This window comes from Zeus faber, assembly GCF_960531495.2.
Source record: "Zeus faber genome assembly, chromosome: 6".
Taxonomy (NCBI): Eukaryota; Metazoa; Chordata; class Actinopteri; order Zeiformes; family Zeidae; genus Zeus; species Zeus faber.
This window is the reverse complement of record NC_137201.1, coordinates 11,201,263-11,227,664: the sequence shown is the minus strand read 5'-3', so window position 1 is coordinate 11,227,664 and position 26,402 is coordinate 11,201,263. Positions and strand designations below refer to the sequence as shown.

Sequence of the window (26,402 nt, the reverse complement as noted above, 5' to 3'; positions counted from 1 at the left end):
GTCCCCGGGCTCTCATTACCATAGCACCGACCAGCTCACAGCGGGGGACAAGCAAGTCAGACGTCAACAACCCAACTGTGTTTTATTTTTCCTCCTTTCCCTTAATCGCTTAGCGACTGTGATAGCCTCTAGTATTAGTTGGGAGGATGAACGACCACAGGGACGGGAAACGAACAAACACATCTTAGGATTCGAGCTCTGGCAAAATCACAACACCATAGGTAGGACTGCACAGACGCAGATGCTGGGGTTGAGTCGGATTATTTGCTCATGCATTTGTTCTCGTGGAAACGTTCAGAAACCTGCACGCGATCGATACCAACAGAGCGGGACGTAGTAGAGTACCATGGCCGGTTCACATTTCACCTGATTTTGCTTCAGAAATTCATAAATGCCTGCAAAGTGTGAACACAAAGGTTCTTCAAAATCGGGGATTCCATTGAACATTTCAGTATTTGTATTGGTACCTAGTATTGGTAGATGCACATGAGTGAATTGGTCGCTTTTTTATCAGTGCATCCCTGACCTCAGAGAGGTCAAACTGGACACAATCAGCATCGAGGCCTTCAGGCTGTGGGCAAAGATTATATGTTTAAGCTAATCTAAAGCCTCACTGTGATATTATTTCTTTATCTTTTTCAGTAAAACATTTTTTTGTTGTAAAAGGTATGTTATGATTTATATATGGTCAAGACAAAAGTAAGAAAGATGACTGGAAACAAGGCTAGCAAGAGGCATTTGTTGTTAAAATGGAGGAAGAAATGTATCTGCGCTCATATAGACAGAGATCTACTGTAGATCGACACTAATATTGATTCTCTGTATGTTGAAACCTTCAATAGATCACTTCAGCGTAGGTACATTTGGATGATATTGTATTCATGTAGACAGAAGCAGACCAGGCAACAATGGCAACAATGACGCAAGGAAGGTAGTCCCTTGTATGGTTGTTACTATTTTTGTTCTCTATCTGACCCTATGAGAAAGCGAAAACAAGTACTTTAAACACTCATCTGCTCAAGCGACTGTGAGTAGTTCCACTACTTCGGGGACAACCACCTGTGGCTTTTAAGTTAATCAATATAAGATATAGGAAACTGTAATGAAGGAATTTGTCCATTCACAGATCTCTTTTTTTATCAAACCACAGTTCACCACAGGTTGCATTAAAGTTGACGCTGATGATGCAGAGTTGTTGCTTGAGCTGTCACAATTATTACATAATCACCTGATCGCAATTATTTGAGCTGACCGCGATCGTTTTGCAAAATCGTTAGTTTCTACCGGAGGCAACAGCGCAGACATTGTTTGGCCTAATATTGGGCCTGTTCATTTAGGCCCATGTACAAAAACTGTTGAGTTGTGTCCCGTGCCAAATTAGTTTTTTCTACTAAGAATCAATGCACAATGCCCAACCCCTTTATAATAGGAACATTTTATTGATATGAAAAAAATCCCCTGCATTAATAAAATACATTGCTTATGACATATTACTTATGACAGGTGTATTTGATAGAATACCATTCTAATAACAGGATAATGATGTTCTAATTCTTAAACAATTTTTGTAGACTGAATCCACAGAGAGGAGTATTTACGTTGACATGGGTGCGTCCATAGTCAGCTACATTTCTGCGTCATTCATCAAAATTTTCATACAAACTGTAATCAAACCAAGCTTAATTAAAGCTGTTTTTTAATCGGACACAAATGGTTAATGTCTTTGGGAAGTAGTCTATATTTTAATCTATTACTTTATCTACTATATGCCAATTCACATATCAATGAGGTTACCATTTGTTGCACTGGACCCCATCTGCAGAGCAGCGTTTTTTTTTCTGATTTCATTCAGATATTCATTCATCATTCTGTCATCACCTTTGTGCTCAGTCATTCAAGGTGTCGTAGATCAAATTGTGAGCATCTAGGGCACTGGCAGAATGGAGAAAAACGATAAAACAAGAAAAGGGCCAGCAATAGCGGCATGGGCGGCTCACTCCCTTGTTGGCAGATTTTTTTGGTGAGCTTCCCACACGTGATAGAGTGTCAGTCATGCATTTAATAGTAATTTTTGAGCACCTGGGGGGCGAATCCAGGCCGTGTGGAGTGCAGCAGAGCAGCAGCCAGAAACAACATATCTATTCTACTTTTCTTCTCTACGTTTTTCATATATTTCTTATTTAAATTCTGCTTTTATTCGTTGTTTTTTTTTTTTTACAGTGATCAAGAATATAATTTAAAAAACAAAACAATCCTGTCCCGCTCATGGTATCACATCATTTCTGGTGTCACGTCTCGCGTGTGTTTTCATGGCAAAACGTAGTTTGGAGACCAGACAGACTCATCTGGGATTCTTTCCGGTGAAAGACGTTAGACGTGTTGTGTGACCCCCAACTGTCGCCGATCAGTCATGTAGAGTGCAAACCACAAGACTGCAAGATTCCCAATCACAAGACAAAAAGTTGTGTCGTGTGAACAGTACAGCCGTCTGATGACTTTGAAAGTTGTGTAGTGCGCCCATGGCATATGGTGTACTGCGCAGGATTCTGCCCCATTTATAACTATTAGAATTTAGAACTATTCTATTTTAGATAGCCATCCTCAATCCTCAATCTCCAAAAAACTCGACCCGACTAGCTTGTCTGCCTGCACAACCCATATTGAGACCAGAAACAAACGTGTTTGGGGATATTTTTCGGGCAGTCATGTTTTATTATTTTTTGGGATGACTATTTGCACTTTGATTTTAAAAAGACACGGTGCAACGGAGGATATAGGTAACACAAGAACGGTGAGAGACACGGTAGACGCGTACAGCTTGTCCTAAAACAAGTGTGTCTGCCCTTGCCCCCCCGCTGGTGACAGCTCATAGAACATAAGAGGAGGATGCAAAGCAATGCAGAGATTCACTGGAGAGCAAGCGGAGATTCAGGGGGTGGAGTTAATTTTGAAACAAACACAAGCCAAAACCGTGGGGAAAATCGGCATAATGTGCCCTTAAATAAGTCAGCATGCCTTTGAATGTGCCATATACTCTATATATAAACTATATGTACCCAAGTGAGTTGGTGATTACATATCAGAGGAGGTGACAAAGGAGGACGAGGTGAGGGCGGGGCAGGGGGTGGGGGTGAGGTAGAGGTAGATGGGGACTATTAGAAGAGAGAAAGAGAGAGAGGGAGGTAATGCGAAAGACAGTCATGGTCTTGACCTTTGTATTTACAGACCATTTCAGACCACAGCCGTTGTGTTTGTCATAGATCCATGACACCCCCCCCCCCCAACATACCTTGCCTAAAATAGTAGCTCGTTCTTGAATGGACTCTCAAAAGATATTCATCTGCCTCATTTGGAAACCCCTTGTGCTTTCTGCCTTTCCTGGTGAAATGGCTACAGGTGCCCTTCATGCCCTTGGGAGTTTTTTTTTTATCTGGGAGTGTGTGTGTGTGTGTGTGTGTGTGTGTGTGTGTGTGTGTGTGTGTGTGTGTGTGTGTGTGTGTTTATGTGTATCTGTCTGTAAGAATGAAAGAGTGACGAGAGAAATGGGGAGAAAGGCAAGATCCAAAGCAGTCATCAAAGGAGAGAACAGATTGTCTCTTTAAAATTCAAGACCGACAGAGGTCGGATGATGCAGAGCTCTGTAGCTGTGTGTGTGTGTGTGCGTGTGTGTGCGTGTGCGTGTGTGTGTGTGTGTGTTGAACATTTATTTTCCCGGTGTCAAGAGCTGTGTTTACTAGGCTAATGTTAATTATAACACAGTCCAAAAAGAGCCTTGCCGCTGCATTGGTAATGTTGGACACGCATGCTGTTCACAGACACCCACACACACCCAAACACACCAACACATAAATACTCATGCTGGTAACATACGCAGTATCTCTCATGCATCTTTATTTAGCCCAGTACAAGTAGAGGTCAAAAAAGCCACAGCATGCACATATATTAACTCCCCAATCCAGTGAATGGGTTTCTAAAACTCTCTCGATCGTTCATATATATATATTTTTTTATTCTTGCAACACTTCCTTTTGTTTCCCATCTGGGTCTTTTCTGTACAGGACCTCTGCTGACATCACACGTGGCTGCCTGAGTCTGCGTGAATGAGGCGGTCTTGGCGAGAATCCGCCGCTTGATTCGGTCCATTCACCGTGGAGTGCTTCAGCGCAGGCCTTATTAAATTGTTTGGTTCCCAGCATTCATATCTGTTCGTAACACAAACTCGAGAAAAACCTTTTATCGAGACATTCACCACTCTGCTGCTGCTTCTCTCTGTGCTCTCTTTGGGCTTAAATGCAGTGCAACGGGGCAAATGTTTAAGCCTTAAAAGAACGTTGAATATGCTTTTTTGAAAATTGGGAAAATCGCATCATAGTCCCATGTGTCTTAATTACATGTGTGATTTTGCAATTTCTGTAGTACGTCAAGAGCATAACGATGGCTACTGTACGATAGGTTGCCAGGAGGAAGCAGCCTAACTTCCTGTTTTATTCTCTCACGTTAGCACGGCTGTAGCCAAAAGTGAGAGAGACCCTGAAAAACATGATAAAATGCAGGGTTTGCAACCTTTTATTTCGGTACTATAAAGTATGGGTGTCATACACCATAACCAGACATAAAAACTGTGTGTTTATAGTGTGATCTTCTAGTTTTGGAAAAGAAGAACCTCTCCTTTAGGGATGTACAAGAGACACATAAGTGTCTTCAAAACAACTTTATATTTAATAATACAAGTAAATATATGTAGAGACTTAACTTTTGACAATTCTATGAAAAGTTACTGACCAGTAATGATCAGATGATAGAGTGAGAGTGCATTTCTAGCTTCATATTTTCAGGCCAATGGTTAAGTCACTGATCTTATTTTAGAGTGGATATCGATTCAGTAGAGAACTGCTTTGACCGACCTACAGCTACACTCCCTTTGTCCATTGACTTTATTGTTTTTACACTGGACAGGCTACATCTGTTTGGCTATTCGTACATCCTCCAACCTTGGCTTCAAGTGCGTTATGTAAGTTTTAACCCCAGGGAATTTGAATGACAAGTTTAAATTCATAAGTGTGCTCTGTTAGCTCTGCAGATGTTAGCGGATGGATACTCAATGAGTCAACAAGGATATGAATGTTATGGTCTAATACTTCTCAACGGTGTCATTTAATCAAATAAGCAAACACCAGGCAAACAGAGAGAATGACAGCGTTTCAGATGGTCAGACACAACAAGTAAGACCAAAGATGGAAAACAGGTCTCCCACAAACAGGATAAATGCAAATACAATTACAGAAATGAAAACCAATGGATTGACGGATAAACGGGGGGGTGGGGTGGGAGGTGGGCGTGGGGATTCTCGCGGAAAAGAGATCTTGGAGGACAGATTTGTAGGCAAGGGGCGGCGGCTGGGGGCAGGTAAGCTCTTCAGGCTGACAGGCAGAGATCTTCCTGTCCAATTGATGGTAGCCTTAACAGTTCGGCTTAGTTCTTCTCGAGTGTTTGATCATTACAACCATCAGTCATGCCTCCCTCTCTCCTGACCCCTTTTTTATTGATACAGTACACCCGATCAATACTGCATCAGTGCTTAATCAATACCACATTTACACTCTGCTGCTGAACAATAAAATTCCTCCCTGCTGACCTTGGAAGTGAACTTACTCCCTTGGTCGTAGTAATGCCCTTTCTACGGCCTAGCGAGGACCAGTAGAGTGGGATAGCGCGGAACTAAACGGAATCGAATGGAATAGAGCAGAGTAGAACAGAATAACAACAGAAGAAATACAAAAAATGTGCATTACATGCCAGTCAAATAAAGCGTTTAGTTCAAGTTGTAATTCTAGTTCTTCTAGGTGTCGTCTAGTGTTGACTAGCCTCCAGGCTACAGAGCTATGCAAACAGATGCAATACGATGGTTATGCGTGCGCTCAACCGGTGAAAGACTCATGCAGAACCAAATGCATCGGAGGAAATTGAAGAAATAAAATAAGCAGAGGCAGGCACAGGCTATGTGCATCACAGTCATTCGGGTAGGGTCGTTTTGAAAACCAAATAAGCCTTTGTTTTGGAGTCTGGCAACCCTTGCCCAAGGAACCAATGAGTTATTATCATCATCATCATTATCACCCTTCAAGTGCCCTCGAGATCTGAGACACACGCTGCTTCCACCGGTTTATGTTGCCCGTTGCCCCACCAAGTTAATTTACTGTCAGTCCTTTATCCCCAGTCAGAACATCTGTAAATGTGAGTGGTCGACTTCCTCTTGACGGGCAGGGAAGTCTCTAGAAAGAGCAGAATATCTGAGATTATCTGGTCTTTTGCTCTGCAGCAATGTCCACCAGAGCGGACTCTTCTTTGTGCCACGACAACTGAGATGGGAGAAATGTCACCATAACTCTGCGCTTTCGTGCGATGGTTCCTCCGTGAAAGGTTCTGGACACGCATGAGAAGTCCTGTGTACGTTCCCTCAAGATGATCCCGGAGCTCTTTATTCATTTGTCTGTGTTTCAGCATCGTACAGAAGGATGCTTTCCACACAGGCTTTGAAAAAGTTGATTTTGGTAGCTCTTGAGACGTCTGGCTGCCATATTAGATGTAACCTATTACAAGCACTCCAGGCCCAGTCCTTTACTTGTCAGGAAGTCCTTTCTGCTGCTGACTACATACGACCCAAAGTATTTGAAGTCTTAGATTTCTTTGATGTCGGCGCAGTTCATGGAGCGGACGGGCGGATGATTCGACTCTTCGTTCAAAATCAGCCATTCTGTCTTCTTGGCATTTAGCATTAGGCCCACTTTGGCTGCTGACTCTTCAAGGGATGTTAAAAGCTCTTGAGCTGAAGATATGCGTTCAGCTGTCAGTGTGATGTCATCCCCGTAGTCTCAGTCAGTCAGCCACTTCTTGCTTAGACGTCCAGATCTTCTGCCTACTGCAAGACCTTCGGAGCACTTGGTATCTAGCTATTGCCTGAGGACATAGTTGACGGCTATAACAAAGAGAAAAGGAGCAAGTGTCACTTTGAAGGATGCTTGCAGTTGTCTGAAATTCCTTAGTGGGACCATCAGTGCTCTGGACAAAACAAGTTGGGTTCTCGTACATCGCTGCTATTGCTTTTACAGTCTCTTCTGGTCTTCCATAGCAGTGTATGCATCATAGCTTTACTGTTCAGGCTATCGAATGCTTTATAAAAATCTACAAAAACGATGCAGGCTTTCTTCTTTGTTACCCATAGTTCTCCTATAATCCTCCTTAAAGCCAGAATCTGTGGTAGGGTAGATCTTTCCCTACGGAAGCCATTTTGCTTCCCACAAAGGATTGGATCGATGTGAGGAGTTACGCTGTTAAGAAGAAGTCAGTTGTTGATTTTTGAAGCGTTGGCTGACAAACGTATACCTCTGTGGTTACCAGACTGCTGGAGGTCGCCTTTCTTCGGTCGCGGTATGAGGCCAGATATGGAAAAAACAGTGGGTTTGTTGCCCCTACGTGCCTCGTTACAGAACCTGAGGAGCTCTTCATAGAATAGTTTGTGCTTCCGTATGAAGGTGGGAATTCTGTTAGGTCGAGGAGTTTTTGACTTGCTTGACTTGCTTGACTTGTAGAATAGAAGACTTAAGTCAATTGGCTGTTGTTCTGGCCTACCAAGGAGTTTACGGAAGTGTTCATACCAGGTGTTCAAGCCGTCTTCTGTGGTTTTACCTTTGATCTTAATACAGAGGGAAGACTTCTCATTGGTCAGTTCTCTAAGAACTTCCCCTGCTGCCGAGTGTCTCGTCTCTTCATTTGCCTTTTCCAGTTCAGCTGATTTGATCTTGAGGTGATCCTCAAGTGTTTTGGTCCGTCGAGATCACACTCAACTGCAATCAGTCCTTCTTGAGAACCTCTGGTAGGGCGAGCACGGCGGGCCTCAGAGGCTTTCTTCGGCGCTGTCCTTGCCTCCGTAACTTCAGGGTTGTCAGAGATTAATTGGGCCTTCTTTTTCTTCTTTGGAGTTTTCAGTGCGATATCTTTAGTCACAGCAGCTAGCTGGTCGTATTTAGCACTTATGTCTGTCCTGTCCTCCATTTCGTCTACGAGTGTGGATTACCTATTGTGAACTGCGACTGTGTACTCGTTGCAAAGAGTGGAATCTGCGAGGACCCACTTCCAGTCAACCTTTTACTGTTATAAACAGTTATTATCACATCTGTCACTATCTGTGGATGTGACATTGGCACTGAAACACAAAATTGTTGCACTGAAAGTGTGACTTGACTTGACTTGATTAATAAATATTCTCTCTCACACACACACACACACACACACACACACACACACACACACACACACACATACACACACACACACACACACACACACACACACACACACATGCACTTACACACATACACACACACAGATCCACGTTCAGAGGATTAAAGGCTGAACCAATGGCTCCTTTTTTACAATGAAGGGTGTAATCTCCTGCCTGCGAGAGGGACCATGTCAGTTCACTCACTCATCATAGGTGCAAAGCAATTACTCAGCGACCCCGCTCTCTCTCTCGCTCTCTCTTCCTCCCTCTCACAAAGAGAGGATGCGGGCCCTGCTATTGTTCTCAGATTAGAGAACATAAGCAAATCTTCCACTTCTATACACTGGGAGATTTTTTTTCCTCTTAAACTAAAAATAACAAAAAAGGAAATCGGAGGCACTAACATGCCAGCACACAAGCTTACACATGTACTGGCACGCATGCATTCAAACAGACACACGCACAGTCATACGCACACACCCACACACACACACACACACACACACACACACACACACACACACACACACACACACACACACACACACACACACACACAGACACACACACACACACACACACACACACACACACGTACGTACGTACCCTCCTGCATTGGATGCATTGGACAACAAACAGTGTGACACGTGACATACTGTGACACATATGGGGGCAAACAGATGCGATCAGAGAAAAAACATCCTCACAGTCGGATGTTGTGGCTGGATTTGACGGGGCCAAGTCGTTTAGGAACATATAGGGGATTGTTGGACAGCTGTGATTGGAGGACAACCCGTCTGGTTGCGGGGATGCAAGAATATAGGTCAGCAGTGCTGCAATTTATTTCAGTTTTCTCTGCCTCTCTTCCTTTTCCCTCTCCATTCCTCCCTCTCATAACACACACACACACACACACACACACACACACACACACACACACAGACACTGTCTCCATCTTTGTTCTGTCTGCTTAGTGTGTACACAGAGGAAGGTGAGGCATATGTGAGGCACACAGACACACACACACACACACACACACACACACACACACACACACACACACACATGCACACGCACGTAGATGGTCTCACACACTTTGCAAGCACACATGCATACTCATATTGCGAAGACAAGCGATTTTGCACATCCATACGTACAGATGTTTATACTGTGGGCATGAATCACAAAAACTATCAGAATGAAATGGGGATAAAGGGTGATGAAGAAGATGAGAAACAGGGAAAGAATAGGGAGGCTGAGAAAATAAAAAAAGAGAGGCTGCGGGTGGTGGTAAGGGGGTTGGGTTGGTTAAAGGACGGTTTCTGTTTCTGTGACAACTGCACTCCTGGTTATCAGCAGTGATTTCCAGGACATGCACACACACATGCACACACACACACACACACACACACACACACGACTCACTTCCTGTGCCGCAAATGTCACCTTCACAGCACAGTTGCCACCTTTCTTTCTTAGATCTGGCTGTTCGCCCTCCGAACAAACACACACACACACACACACACACACACACACACATGCACACGTATGCACACATAAATGCCCTTCTCATATTTATAGAGTGAGAAGCCAAATATAAGGTCAGGCATGGAGACAGCGAGTTGGACAGCGAGATTGAGTGAGAGAGATAAAGAGATTTGAGACAGCAGAGAGTAAGCCACTCAGACAAACATTATGCAAAATGTCCCGTAATGCATCATGCATTTTTGGACGTTCTTTCTGTGTCTTCCATGTGTCTTTCGTGCTTGTCTGTCCGTCCGTGTGTCTGTCTACCGGTCCTCTCTCTCTGTCTCGATCTATTCTGCATGGACGCCTCTTTGTGTTTCCTCTTCCTTACCTCTCTTTCTGCCTGTTCTTTTTCTGATCTCTCTCTATTTCTCTCTCCCTCTGTCTGTGTGCTCTCTGTGAGCCTTCCTGTGTTCTGTCTGCCTGTCCTTTTTTAAAAAGTCAGATTGCTCTTACTCTGTAAAAGATTGCATTGCGTGTGTGTGTGTGTGTGTGTTTGTGTGTGTGTGTGTGTGCGTGTGTGCGTGTGTGCGTGCGTGCGTGTGTGCGTGCGTGTGTGTCAGTGCTCTATGTAATAGCAAGTCATTGGCTTACCAGCAGCCACATTCTCAGTGGGCACTGTGGTGGTCGTGGAGGTAGTGGGCACAGAGACGGTTGCTATGGGAAGCGCATGAGTGTCGTCATGGCGGAGTGAAGAAGGGTTTTAAAGATAGATCTTTGACTCCGGCAGGAAGCAGACCAGCCTTGTGCCATCTCTGCTGTCTGTCCACAGGACTTGGGCTATTGTGTTGCAGCTGACTGTGTTTGTTTGCATCTAATTACAAGTAGCAGTTCATCTTATTATACTCCACAACACCAATACATATATAAAATAAATTATTGTCTGTCCATATACCACATTTTTATCAATTCCATTTCCCTCTTCCCGGGAACTGGAGATTCTTCCTCTTGAGGTTTGAAGAACATGACCTGTGACAGTCACCCCCGGCTTCTCTGGCCTAGATCCAGATGGCCTTGTGACAGTAAAAATTATATCCGTTTGATTATTCATCTGGCACATTTGAATGATAATTCTGAACACTGGTGGAAAAATGACAACAGAAATTGTCTGCTCAAATAGTTATTGTGTGTGTCAGCTGCATGTTGAGAAATTGAGGCCAAAGCGTTGATGTTGCGGTTTCCCCGACAGAACAAATCTAATGTTCTGACTGCAGAGAGACGTCGCCAGCGAACAGGGCTGCATGTTGATATCCCCGTGTTCTTTGATTTATCTAGATATTTTAATTAGAGCAAATCTGTAAGGCACTAGGTTTGCTTAATAGCCGGGCCACTACAGCACATTTATCATGTATAAATAATTAATTTGACAGGGAAGCTGCTCTGATGAAGCCCTATTGTGTTTCAACGTCTTATTTGAAGAAAACATCCCCTGTGCTGAGCTGTACTGATGAAGATTGTGGAGAGGCTTACTCACTTTTTCCTGACATTCTGACATATGGTTTGTGTATATAGATCAAAGCAGGGCTGGATATATTCGATGGATATGTATTAGATCCATATAACAGTCTCTCCATGCTATCTTCAGCCCTCTTTGGAGATGACTATCTATCTGTCCTGCCGGAAATGGCAAGACAGCATTATTGGGTCACTATTCCAGGTGAGCCATGCTACCTTAACGTCCACTGGGCCCATTTTCATCCATCAGTGGTAACAGTCGCTTTCACAGGTGAGCGTTATTGCGTCTGTTTAGTTGATATGTGTCGTCATTGTCGTCGCGTTCCATGATCGAAAATTGCCGATTTCAACAGATTTCTCGCATACGTGGGAAGAGTCGAAAAGTTACCTCCAAATCCAGAAAATCGTCCCGTCGGACAGCATACCGTAATACCTCCCCTAAGAAGTTGCGAGGCAACACCAGATGCCATTGTCTTTCTGAACAGGTATACAAGCACCTCAGCCCACATCACACCAGTCACATTTATGGGAGAAGGCTGTAGATCAACACGATGAAACTGTTGACAAGGGGTTTCATTTCTCTCTAGTTGTCATGCACGAACCAAAGTTTGTAGTTAAGAAAATAACACCAGGAAATAGTGTAAACAGGCTTATTTCTTCACAAGCCTGTTTAAACTATTTCCTGATATTACTTTCGTCGCTTATTGGCTGGAACCAAACATGCTCCCCTGTCTCAAGGTTATGGGGAGACTTTGGTGTGAAGGCAATACGGTTGCAAGGTTTGCCGGTTGCAAAATATTTGCCTTATTTTTTCAGTATTCGACCCAACTTTCCGACTAAGCTGCACAAATCTGCCTCTGCTTACGCTACATAATCCATAAAGCTACAATACTGTAAATGCCTTGCCTTTGTTGGCAAATGATTAATCACCTTGATTAATTCCATTGACTATAGAGCCATTTGCAGATTATTTTGAACTGATTAGAGAATTTTAAACCACTGCACAGAAATAGTGTTTAACTCTTTATCTTTCCATGTATGTAAGCTGTTTAATCTTATCCAATGGTTTTTAGGCCTTCAACCAAACACATCAGATAAAACATCTCGTCTCTGTTTTTTTACTGTACATAGTGTTTTAATGCACATTTGTAACTAAATCCTGTTTATTGGTCATAACTAAAAATGGTGTATGATAAAAGAATTGGCTTGGAAAGTATATATTTGATCCATTTTGGTTAAAGAATGAGCTCTTCTTTTGCGTTAAAAACTATACCGTGGTATATACAGTATTTGTGGTGATGAACTTGTATTGAGTCTGAAATATGATTTATCTTTGCAATTTATTATTTGACCACAAAGAATTCTGCAGTGGGATGAATTACTAATTTTCAATGCTGGGAATCCGATACAAGCCTGAACCACTTCGAGAGCCGATGCTTTGCAGGCCTACGCGGACGTTGAAGTAATTCATACCAATTTGTATCGTTTTCCTACCAAACCCTGTCATTTTAGAGGGAACGACGTGGCCATTACCTTCAGCAAGCAGCTCTACCAAGGTGTTTGTTCGGACAGATTGATGTAATATTCACTGTCTTGTTTACTAAACACGACCCATGCCTGTTCTGTTCTCCTGAGGGACCAGCTCTGAGGTGTTGATTTGCCATTCTGGGAGACTCTCTCTCTCTCTCTCTCTCTCTCACACTCTCTCACTCTCTCTCTCTCTATATATATATATATATATCTCCCCTCTCTCTCTTTCTTTCTTTCTTTTGCCAAACATCCAAATTGAGCCCCTTGTACCCCGGAGGCGAGCAGAACCGCCACACTTCCTCGTCACACGTGGGCCCATTCTTCCTCGTCTTTCCTTTTCTTCCGTGTGCCCTGTATCGCCTCTCGGGCCACATCTCCTCTCCCACTCTGTCCCTTCTCCCTGCCCCCATCCCACCTCAATCTCAGGCCACGGTACCGTCCCGCAAAGCGGGCCACTTTTTTGCGTTTCCTCTTAATTTTCATCCCCCGCTCCTTTTCCGAGTCTCCCTCTTCGTGTCTCTGTCTCTGTTTTTCTTGTTCTGTTCCAGTTCCCATGGAAACTGCCAGTCTTTCCAGTAAGGTAAGAGAGTTGTTGCGGGAGAGGGAGTCGCGCTAGGTAAGTCGTGATGTAATCAATCCAACAGTTTCCAGGGGGCGCCCATTTATGGTCATAACGGACAGTAACGGTAGCGGGATTTACATGCAGCCAAATATTCCCTTTGTTATCACAATAAGAGGTCTGTTTTCGAAAGGGAAAATGCCTCACATAGTCGCCACCAAAGGAATTGGCAGCACAGAGCAACAGCACAGGCTTGGCCTTTGTCATTTTTCTTCCAAGACGATTAGTTTGAGGATCAGAATGTAAGTGGCTGACATTGAAACCATAAGTTTGTGACATGGTCTGTTCAAAGTGTACAAAAATCTGATTGCAAATACATAAAATGGCGCAGACTATTTTAAACTGACAATCCATGAAATTGTTATTTCAATTCAATTCATATTGTTAACCTGTTCATTTGCACAACAGTAGATTACATTGCATTATTGTACGATTGGAAGATTGGGTTGTGTGGACACAAAACCGCTTCCATAGTGAGTACAACCTTCAATAATGTCTCTACACTCAGCATCAGACAAATACCACAGTTAGTACCAGAGAACTGGACAATCGCCGCTTTCAGAGAGATACCAGAATTCTTGTTGGTATTAATATCTCGGATGTTGGGGTGAAGGGTAGTTCAGGAGGTGTTGATTACGGTAACTTCCACACGGCGTGGATGCATTTTAATGCCCACACCATTCCAGCAGCCAGCACTGTCCATCTTTTTGGCGCTGCATCTATACGTCCCACAGCACATGTGTGATTCCTCATGAAGGACACAGGGCTAGTGGCGCAATGGATAACGCGTCTGACTACGGATCAGAAGATTCTAGGTTCGACTCCTGGCTAGCTCGGAATTTTTTTTTTCACAGCGAGAAGGTCCTGGGTTCGATTCCCACCCGGGGCACCGCAGGCACCGTGCTCCGGCACGTTATCTCCCCATTTAGGGACCGTTCTGTGTGAGGTTTGCATGTTCTCCCCATGTTCTCTTTCCTCCATCCAACAAATAAAGAGTTTTCTTCTAGATTGTCTGATGCAGTAATGCGCAGATATAAGTATATTCAAATTTATTCTAGAGGACAAATTATTTGCGGGGGGGGGGGTTTTCGACCTCTGGACTGCCAATTTCAGACCCCTGGACTACTGTAGCACAACACGACGGTAGAATGAGCAGGATAATAAACCTCCAACATCCATTGACATAAGTAATATTGGCAACTTACTGGAGATGTTTGTGTTTAAAAACAATACTACTCTGTTTTTACCAACATTCTAGGATGGATTTTTCTGTCATGCAACAAACAGAACAAACATGCGACATAAAGGCAATGTGAGTGTTTTTTGAGGGGTGGCGGAGTCTTGCATTGAATCTTGCATTATTGTTGCGACGGCGCGACATACATGAGGTGAGGCGTGCCCGTCCGTCTTTAGACTGCTCGGAGGCAGACTTTTATTTTAAGCGCACAAAGTGCAAAAGCAACACAGTGAAAAATAACATCCGCAACCAGCTCCTTTTACTGCCTTTTGAGGCAACTTGCGGTTCTTCAGATTCCGACCATCCGATCACGACAGTTGGGGTACATTTTTCGGATATGAGTCAGATTACAACTATCATGTGAGCGGCCCACCCCTAATTCTTACCTTTGAAAAACAGCCTCTCGCCTCAGCCACGCATCTCTCTCTCTGTTTCCTCTTTCCCACGTCTCTCCAACAAATAAGGAATGCAGTCTTTATTGGCTTTTTACCCGTGATGTTTAACTGATGCGATAATGCTGCGGGCGTGACATTGAGCCTGACTACGAAAGCAGAAAACTTTCAGAGAGCTGCATCAGAGCCAGAGGAGCACATTTTTAAAATGTATTTATTTTATCAGCATACCAGACAAAATAACGATTCTGATAATTGGAGAGATTATGAATATTGGGTCCAATTATCGGCTAAGCCGATAATCAGTCGACCCTGAATTCCTGCAGACAGCAATTTTTTTTTTTTTAACAGGCTTTTAACTATTTAACTCTGTTTCTGTCGTCTGTTTCACACGTCGTCAATCTTCCTTCCTCCTCCGCCTTCTACATACATACGTACGTTCAAAAGATCAACACACTGTCTGCTTCTTCTCCCTCTTCCTTTTTTTTCCTCGTCTTCCCTTTGCCCCTCCGTTTCTCCGTCCTTCCGTCTTGCACTCTGTGAAGTGACAGCCGGCGTCACTGGAGTTGCTCCCAGACTTTCCGTCCGTAGTATTAACGGTGTCTCCTCTCTCCCTCCCGCGCTCTGATCTGGTCTGTCTGACACCGCCTGCCTGGAGTGCCTGTGTGTGTTAAATCTCCGCCTTCAGTCTGCCGTGCCCACACAGTTAAACCCCCCCGAGAGTGGCTTTGTTGTGCCACTGCGCCAGAATATCTTGGCTCCAGCCTTCGGTCTGCCATGCGACTAAATTTCAGCCCAGCTCTCGAGGTGTGTTTGCATCTGGAGCTTACCACCTTCCGGGAGAAAAGGGCAGCGACCACCTCTGGAAGTGAAACCGTCAATCTTTTTCATTTATCTTCCATCGAGAAAAAACTCTGAAAGGTCACTTTGAGTTTCCGGCTCAACCCTCTCTTACTTAACGTCGGCCTATGTTTGGCCACGGCGACATTTTCTTGAAATAATCATGATGCTTTCGCTATCGGTATGTGGCAATAACTCTTCTATTAAACTTCTCCATCGCATTTGTCTTCTACAAAATCCCACTGGCTTCAATCAAGTTTTAAGATAAATACTTTTTATTTATTTATGGTGCTCAAGGCAGTGTGGGGGAAAAAGAAACTCCATCTCGGGAGACATTGCCCAAATACGTCCCTTGAAACCTTCCCTGTGGCTCGCAACCCCTACCGCGATCTCCTCATTGTGTAGTTTGACGCTGCGCCGCTGTGTTTACGTCTGCCAGCGCAATGACTCTTCCCGCTCCTCTTGTTTTCCTCCCAATTCCAAGTAGTACGACACCCCCCAGTGTTTCCATCTCCTCACTTGATTAAAGGAAGGTTTCTGGTTAATTGTCCATTCAGGATTCATGTGTTTGAACACACAAACTTTGAAATGTATTTTATCAGTGCTCTTTAAGGCTTTTGAAAGAATTCCATTTGTTCTTTTTTCAAGCAATAAAGCTTTTTTCTTGTTTTTTTACAGACCATTAATTATTTGTACAATACAAAAAAACAGGTGCATGTGCCTCTTTTTTCTTTAGCAATAAGATGTGCTTGTTTAGTAAAGCTCCAAACATCACAGTGTGAGGTTATAGTTTATTTGATCTGTTACTGGCTAATCACTGTGTTATGATATTTTCAATGAGGTTTAGTTGACACATACCAAATAATATTTTGGCTATCTAATATGGGGCAGGTTTGATACGATGACGATGCAGAGGAGAGCCGTTGAGGCACCTTACCAAGATGGCTGCCGCTGACATGGGAACGGTCTGTTGAATCCCCTATCGCGACAGTATTAGACCAACTGTACGGTATATTTTCTCTAAAAAGCCTTTGTTGATAAGAAAGGTGTGTTTGCCTTACTTCGGACAGGATTTGGTAAAAATGTAATTTATCAACTCACTTGCTCAGCCCTACGTCACACGTTTTGTTTCTCTGGTAGGTTGTAGGTCTATCCAATGCTCTGATTGGTTGTAGGTCTATCCACTGCTCTGATTGGTTGTAGGTCTATCCACTGCTCTGATTGGTTGAAGGCCTATCCAATGGTCTGATTGGTTGTAGATCTATCCAGTGCTCTGATTGGTTGCAGGTCTATCTAATTACGTCCAGAGACACTTTGGTCTGCGCCCGTTGGTAACGCCCCTTGAAAATCCAAAATTAACTGAGAGATTCCAGACTATTACGCATTTCCAGATTTCCGAGTTGGTCTGGCGATGCCAGGTTAGACTTATGCATGTTCATTGAAAAGTTCCTTGAAAAAAAAAAGGTTTTTGTTTCATGGACCACAAGTTGATAATGTGCAGGTTCTCAGAAAAAAGGACATTTTGCCGTAGGTATTTCTGCCATGTCAGAGATGGGAAATGGAGCGTTGCTTGGTCTTTCTGCACGTCGTCGCTCCTATTACCTGTTTCTAATTCTTTCCTTTCTGAATCCCTCACTCATTCAGTCACCACCTCATTTCCAACTCTTTCCCCACGACCTTTTATCTCGTCCCCATTTCTCCACCTACCGCTCCCTCCCTTGCAACTCCTTCCCCTGTTTCGCTCAATCCCATGATTTATCTTTGCTCTCTCTCTCTCTCTCTCTCTCTCTCTCTCTCTCTTTCTTTCTCCCGCTCTCTTCCTTATGCCCTCTCATTGTTTGTCAGTGGTTCCCTCTCTCTACTCTTAGTCCTCTGTCCTCCTCCACAATTCCTCTTTCTCTTGTCTCCTTTCCCCCCGACATCTTCTCCTCCTCCTCCGTTCGTCTGCCTGGTAGAGGCTCTGGCTGTTTATCTCTGTCGCGCTCCCTAGACCCAGACTGACGTGATTTGTAATCCCCCGTTTTCTTTTTACTTTTTTTCTTTCGGCGTATTCCCTTCTCTCCTCAGGTATCAGCTCTTCCCACCTGTAACGTATATTAGAGACCTTCATTTAAACAGTCAAGATGAAAGCGACGCCCCCCCCCCCCCCCCCCCCCACACACACACACACACACACCTGAATACATTTTGCATTTTTGGTTTATCTTTCTTTGATTTACGTCCCTATCGATTCCATCGGAATGAGTTGTTTGCACGGCTGGTATCCTTATCAGGCTGTAGTTTGATTTAGAGCCGGCCTCCTGAGGAGCACGGCAGTCCAGGGAGCTCCTCCTCTGTGGATATTATTGATCATTATGTGACAGAAGCGTGACCTAATCATATTATCTGCTCAGGTCAACCGCTGCTCGCGATCGAACAGCGGTGTTGGCATTATTACCCACAGCTGTAGCGCCGGCATGTGTTCTTTTTCAATAACATTAAATGAATCAATCCTTCAACCTGTCTTGACTGTTGATACTGTAATTGCCATTGGGACGGATGTATTATGCAGAAATAGTAGTGGAACTACGCTAAGGGTAGATGCAGCAACAACTCGACTTGAGCTGGAATTACATAAAACAAATATAGAGTAAAAGCAGCTTGAGTCATATATCTGGATCTAAATGAATCAATATTGCACAACAACTGGACATGAAGAAGTTTATTAAATTCAAGAAGCTATCCTTTTAGTGCAGATTGCAGAATGCAATTAACGGGGTGAATCATAAACCAGAGAGTGATAAATAAACTTTAATTCTTTCTTCAGTGTACATTTCAAGTACATTCATAGTTAGTTTTAATGATTAAAAGGTATAAGAGTGCGGTGTGGAGATGGGATGGTTAGAGCAGCCAAACCTGACCTGGATCGAGGTGAGTGGGTCAGGGTGGCTGCATACCTGTTGCTCATTGGTTGGGCTAACTAGCAGCAGGTCAAAACCCCCATCCACACACACACTCACGACATGTTCCATCTGCTCCTGGCTAATTCCACCTAGCCTCCTCTCTACAATAAACTGATGTCTACAACCCATCGTCGTCTGTCTCTGTGCCGGAGGGCCCTGAAAACGCTGCTTGGGTGGCAGGCGGAACTGCCACAAAGGTGTGCAAGTTATGCACTGCAGAAAGATACAGTTCTTCACATGTTAAACAGTACAAACAATTAATTCCACAAAGCTCCCTGGAAACTGTGCCAGGTTTGATTAAGGAACACACCCAGCAGTGAAATAAACCACCGACCAGTACTAGCTTGAGCTTTCAAAAATAAGAATAAAGGTTTCACAATCTGAAATAGGGGTTTAAATGCCGTTTAGGCTTCTTATAATAATGTAGCCCAGGTCTGACTACTATAAGTGCAGCCGTTTCTGAGCTAGACCTGGCCTTAAATGACCTGTGTGGAGGTTTTTTTTGTTATCAATACAATAACACAAACCATTAACAGTGTGTTCAGTCATGCACCAGTTATGTCTGTCAGTGACACAAGTACGTTACTGAAAAATCTGAGGTTTTTAAATGCACCATAACGTCAGACGCTGCTTACTTCAGCATCATGATGAATTAATCATTTTAATACGACTTTTTAACAACAATTGGCCAAGGTTCAACATGGGGGTGGGGGTACCATGTGAAAACCTGCGTATTCGCACCCCTTTTACCCTGCTTAACAAGCCCTGTTATTGGTGAATGTGTCCCTGGTCGCAGAAGGGTTCTCTTTTGCCACTTCTAAGTCTTGTAAGCAGTTGGACATAAAGTGTCTTGTTGGTCTAACAAGACCATATTGGTAAGAATTGTGAGTTATATACTTATAGCTATATATAGCTATACGCTCTACAGCAGTAAAAGAGGAGTGCAAACCATTCAGTGCATGCCTTGACCTCGCTGTTCCATTGCAAACTCGGGCCCAGGGGAGAGATAACGTTTGATTGTTCTGAATTGCGATCGAATTTAAATGAAGTAAAGAGACGCGTCCGGAAGCTCTTTTGTCTTCTAGTTCTTCCATGGCCTGCTGACTTTAACAGTGCGTCCATCTTTCTGCTTGGACGCTTTGTATATTTTACCCACACTTAAAGTCCTACAAACAGGTAAACACACACTCTGGGTCTCTCCATGAACATTTTGTCAAATTCTTTTCAATAAAGAAGTGCTTGGTCACTAGAGCTTTTGCAGGTGGTGAATTGTTCATAAGTGACCATTGGCGCTGAAGGAGCGATGTCAGTGTCTGCGTCTGGACTTGGCCACCGGGGCCTGATGAAATATGCATAGGCCAGAGATTGAGTTGAGATTGACACTTCTTAAGTGTAATATTGTGTGCGCTTGTTTGTGCATGTGAATGCATAGTGGAGTGCTTCTGTATTAAGTAGCTTCACACTCTCTGTCACACACACACACACACACACACACACACACACACACACACACACACACACACACACACACACACACACACACACACACACACACACACACATACACACACACACACACACACAGGCACACACATACAAACAAATCCCATGTTGCAGTCATTTCTATGTGCATATCTAGTAGGGGGTTTGTGATATGAGGTGTGTGTGTGTGTGTGTGTGTGTGTGTGTGTGTGTGTGTGTGTGTGCCTGTGTGTGTGTGCCTGTGCGTGTGTGCCTGTGCGTGTGTGGCTGTGCGTGTGTGTGTGTGCGCGTGTGCGTGCGTGCGCGGAGGTGTGTGTGTGCATGCGTGTTCTGCGCAGAATAAGTCTCCAAGGGACCATTTAACAGTGGTTCAGCTCAGAGTGTGTGACGGCTCTATCTGTTCCGCCTCAATCACTGTTGTTACTGCATAGTCATGCAGTGTGTGTCTGTGTGTGTATGTGTGCGTGCAGTATGTTTCTGTGTATAGGTGTCCTGTTTTTGTGATAGCCCTGTACGGCCACACAGGTGTTGTACATTTGCCTATTGGAGCATCGCCTCTTTTAAAAATCCAATCTTGTATTTTAAGGCCCTTCCATGCACTGCTTTTGCTATGAACACCTCCTGAATATAAAGTTATACCCCCCCAGAGTCTTGCTGGAACCCTTTTTTCTCAAATCAAATTATTCTGTATTGCTGTACTTAAACACCATACTAAGCAATTTATTTTTCCTTATTTAGGCATAATGGGTCGCTCAAGTGCTTTTATAAAAATGTGGACATTTGCAGTAATTACAAACCATTGGGTTTGGTGTCATATTCATTTACCACACAATACATACACACAAGCGACCTCTCCTTTCTGGTGAGAGATAACTTTGCTGGCTTTGTTTTTTTCAAAAGTATATTCCAGTCATTATTAATGGATTTAATATGACATTGTGGCTGCAAAATTAATGGAAAAGGATGAATTGCAAACATTCCCGTAATACACATAAATTGTCTGGGTACAACATAACACTGATCCAGTAGATTTTGACATTTTTTGTGTTCCTGGAAAAAAATTAGAATAAGAATTCAGCGGTATTATTATTAACTTCACGATGAGTCAGCTTCGTAAAAGACACTGCATTCCATTTTGTGAAACATACTTTAAATTATAATATTAATTAAACCTCAGTGTTTTGTGTGTGCACTCCAACGGATAATTGTTTTGATAGTTCCAATTTTGTTATGTTTCCACCTTTTATAAAGCAAGAGTGAGAATGATCCATGAGCATGATATGAGCGCTTCAGAAATAACCCATGCATTTGCATATCCATATGGCAACGTCGGGGAAAAAAGTAAATGCTCCAGTGCGGTATTTATGGAGGCCGAAGGAGCGATGCATGATGGGGTACTTTCACAATGGCTGCCAAGGAATGTTGCTTCTGAGCAAAGCGGTGGGTGTTTTCACACTTGGTCCGTTTCCGCCTCTCTCAAATGGACTCAGAAGGACATGATTGTTGTCATGCGCATACGTGAGCGCACCGAACAGGCTCAGACTCCTCGAAAAAAAACGGAGCTCAACTCGTCCGCGGCTCGTTCCAAGGTCCGATTGATTTTGCGCATTGTGAACACAAACTGTCCGTGGGCCGCGTCGTGTTTAGTTTCGGTACCTCGGGGCTCGTCCCTTCACTGCTAAATACAAATAGAAAGATGACTGTTGTTGGTGGTTTAGGGGATTGCAGTGGCCGTTGAGTCCATTTCGTATTTCTTTTACTAACTTCCCTTATACATATGACTTCTGGAAAAGCACACAGGGCATTGCATTGGTCACTTTCATGATAAAATAAGAAAAAAAATATAGTCCTGTTTCTGTGCCACTGTATGGATTCTTCAAGTATTGGTAAAACAATAAAGATCTTCTGTCTCTTGAGTTAATTTAATAAACACTAACCCAGAGTAATCCATGATCAGATATTGTGTATTTTGCATAGGCTCTCTCTCCCGTTTGAAGATAACTAATAATTACAAAATATAAACTATTACAACATCAGATTCTAGATTATGTCTACAAGCGATATTGTTTAATTTCATTCTGTTCTATATTTACAGTAGCGGAACAGTTGAGTTCTAATGGAGAAATTGGTTCACCTTTGCTTTACTTAAATATAAATAGAAAATAACTAAATTGGGTTTATTGGAAAAGAGCTATACGTATGTGAAAACAGCTTTACTTTTCCTATATCTACTTATTCAAAGTACAAATTTAAAAGGATTATGTTGGACCGCAATAAAATGTACATGATACAGTTATATAGCAACATGCAAGTAATCTAGAGTCAATCTGTCATTATAAGTCAATTTTAAGCCTTTGTTGAGCTTTTCAGTTTCAGCCGTTTGTGTTAAATGTGACAAAAATCTTAAGAATATGGCAATATTTAATCTTTAGCATAAACCAGACCCTGAGGTGTGGAGGTTTTGCCAACTTTGTCAATACAGACACTCACACACACTCACTCACACTCACACACACACACACACACACACACACACACACACACACACACACACACACACACACACACACACACACACACACACACACACACACACAGTTTTAATTCATTTATGATTCTGTCCTGCAATTTATTTTCGTCCTCATCTGACCTTATGTGAATATGAATATACTTGACTGACTTGTAAGCAGACCGGCACACACACACACACACACACGCACAGGCACGCACGCACACGCACATGTGCACACACACAGGCACACACACACAAGCAGACACACACACAGCAAAGAAACCACACGCAAAGAAAACACTCACAAGTGCAACAAATCAACAAACACACAGACAACACACACACACGCTCGCACGCACAGGAACACTGTGCTGGCATAATCCTGCTGGATCATGTATTATAACTCACCCTTCTCTTCTAAAATGTCTTAACTCTCACCTTTTCTCTGAACATCTTTTCCACTCATTTCCACCATCTCTCTCTCTGTTCGTCCCTATGGAGCGTCTGAAAATAGCAGCGATGGAAAAAAAGTGGGTCAGCTGCCATGGGGTTGTGTACATGATGGTGAAGGTGTGTGTGTGTGTGTGTCTATTATGTGTCCGGTGAATGTGCATGTGAGAGTGAGAAAGAGAGGTTGTAGTGTGTGTGTGTGTGTGTGTGTGTGTGTGTGTGTGTGTGTGTGTGGGCAGAGGTGTTTAGTAGACATTGTTTATCGATCTATCTATCTATCTATCTATCTATCTATCTATCTGGTTGTCTATCTGTCTGTCTATCTGTCTGTCTGTCTGTCTGTCTGTCTGTCTATCTATCTGTCTATCTATCTGTCTGTCTGTCTGTCTGTCTGTCTGTCTGTCTGTCAACTCACCTGAGTTATAGTTGGTCTGTCATCAGTCACACAAGCCAATAACACACACACACACATGCACACACACACACATTGCACACAATGGTCTATTTGTACAAATGTTACTAGTGGGATGGTGGGGTCAGGTTGACTGTGGCCTCAGGGCAACGAGTAGAGACAGTAGAAACATTGGTTGATATTCCTGCCAAACATCCTCAAGGCAGTTGTGTAAAGCAAATTTGTGTCAATGTTTGTTGAAACTCTAAAGCCTGAGCGAAAACAACGGAAATGTGATCACATTGGAATCATAAGAGCATACTTATTGTAAGACAAAAAATTTACCATAGAAAGGAGAATATGCCAGCTTGTATCCTTAATACAAAGGGAATGGAGTGGTTAAGCAGCTTTACAAATGTTGCAAATCTACTCCTTCACACAACACACACACACACACACACACACACACACATTTCACACTCTATTGCCCTGAATTTGATATCAGTATCATAACTACCAACCACTTCAAGTGCCGAGCCAATGCAAATGGCGAGATCCCTATTTTGGTTTTAAAATTTGGGGTAAAGCAAGAAGAAATCCTACTGTATGTTTACTTGGGCCAGAGTATCAAATCAGCTTGTCTGCTGATTTGATGGAAAATATCCTGTAGTAGCACATCCCACCGGGGGTTGTTTGTGATGCCGAAAGCCAACTCATATGCCCCGGCATGTGATCTGATCTACATTCTGCTACGTGGTCTGTGTAATACAGTTAGGCCTAATGGGCCCATGATAAATAACTAAAGGAGCTGGAAAACCGAGATGTCTCTAAGCATTACAGACGGGCAACAACGGAGTGAGGAGGATGAGATTGTGCGCGAAAGATCGCATGAGCCACGATGTTTAAGTTAGAGGGAAAGTTCAAGAGCCCAAGAGGACGGTTTAGAAAATGTGAGCCGCGGTAGAGAAAACACCCTGCTCACACTGCCAAAACACCGGCACGGTCACCATCCATCTTGTGTGGACTGTTGGACTGGACTGTGTGTGTGTGTGTGTGTGTGTGTGTGTGTGTGTGTGTGTTTGTGTGTGTGTGTGTGTGTGTGTGTGTGTGTGTGTGTGTGTGTGTGTGTGTGTGTGTGTGTGTGTGTGTGTGTGTGTGTGTGTGTGTGTGTGTGTGTGTGTGTGTTAACTCTCATACTTGTTTTAGCTCAGGCCAAAGATACCTCCAAGCGGGCTGGTTTAAAAAAACGATTGGACAATCATGACAGAATGGTTATTAACACACACAATACACACACGTCACGTCTCTGTATACAAAGTGGATGGTTTTGCTCGCTGTGTTCTCGCCTGTGTCCAACCTCCGTTGTTGGGCGTCGCACACAGGCCTGTCTCGACTGTGGCTGACGCCGCCCCGTTCATTCTGTCTCGGTCCCGGGATCCCCTCACATGTCTCTAGTTGATGACAGTGGCCAGGAGTCTGACCGGAATCAAACTGCGAGCCGCCCCTCCGTCACATTCTTTCCTCACTTCCATTATTTTGTTTTCCGGCACCCTGCTACATCACAGACTTTCAGCCCACGCGGCAGAGCAGCGCCGCAGGACCAGGGCCGTAATCTCTGTTCCAAAGTCTAGACTGAAAACGTGAGGCGATAAGCCCTCTACTATCATGGGGCTCTAGAACAAGCTCCCCGCGGGGGTTTCGGGGCGGCCGAATACAGCGACCGTCGTCACTCTGGATGCATTGCTTTTTATGTCTCGTGTTTTTTTTGCTCACGTTTGTCGTTGGTTTTTGCCTGCGGAACTACGTACTTACATACGTATCTGATCGTAATCCTCTGCCTCTTTCTCTCTCCTCGTAGGTTTCAAGTGCCCTGTTTGCTCCAAGTCGGTGGCGTCCAATGAAATGGAAGTTCACTTCATCATGTGTCTAAGCAAGCCCCGCCTCTCCTACAATGGTGAGAAACAGCCCTCCCTCTGTTTGTCAGTCAAGTAAAGTTCGTTTTTACTCTTACTGCAGCAAGACGTATCGCCCTCATATACCCATGGGGACTGGGAGTCAAAAGACGGGTTTGAATAGACTATGAACTATGGTTATGAATAAAAGTTAAGTAATTTCCCCCTGGGATTATTAAAGTATTTCTGATTCTGATTGTGATTCTGATTCTGAAAACTGGACTAGCGTATTCTATCCAACACCTGAGGACGCCACACGGATAATAAGGGACAAATTATGACTCACAAAAGCTGACAAATATTTATTTTTGTTATGTGTGACAATCTACTTAACTAGCGTGCGATGTTGCAACGTTTTACTGACGACGGAGGCTCTATCTTCAATTATTTGTTCTAAATTCCAGCCGAGCACGCAGATGTGTTCAACAGCCAGGCAAACAAAATATGACAACTTAAGACACAACCGGTTAAAGAAATCTGATTGACAACAGTCATATTTAGTTTCCTTCTTCATTGGAGTCCCCCGCCAACTGCTCAAATATTGTCAATCCTGTTCCCTAAAATGGGTCTCATATCTGGGATGTTTCTCTACCACTGTATAGTTTCTTCTTATTTACATCTTGTTTAACATGATTCTGCACGTGATGAATATTATGCGTTTCTATGAGCGGGAGACCCTAATTTTTGATCCCCAGTGTAGTCCCACTCTTTCGGCCTCCTTTACTCGCCTCCCTCCACTCCAGAATTCTGGCAGACAAGCAGAAGTTCAAAGACGGCCACGTTGCCACAGAG

At 43.5% G+C, this 26,402-nt stretch overlaps 1 protein-coding gene across 2 annotated transcripts in view; it reads left to right on the top strand.

Annotated features, from left to right (window-relative positions):
- znrf1 (zinc and ring finger 1) overlaps nucleotides 1-26,402 on the top strand; it is a 41,893-nt gene that overhangs the window by 2,480 nt on the left and 13,011 nt on the right. For both annotated transcript variants that reach the window (XM_080002313.1, XM_080002314.1), the window contains exon 2: nucleotides 25,517-25,612. In XM_080002313.1, the coding sequence (XP_079858439.1) occupies nucleotides 25,517-25,612 (96 nt within the window). The remainder of the gene's footprint in view (nucleotides 1-25,516; nucleotides 25,613-26,402) is intronic.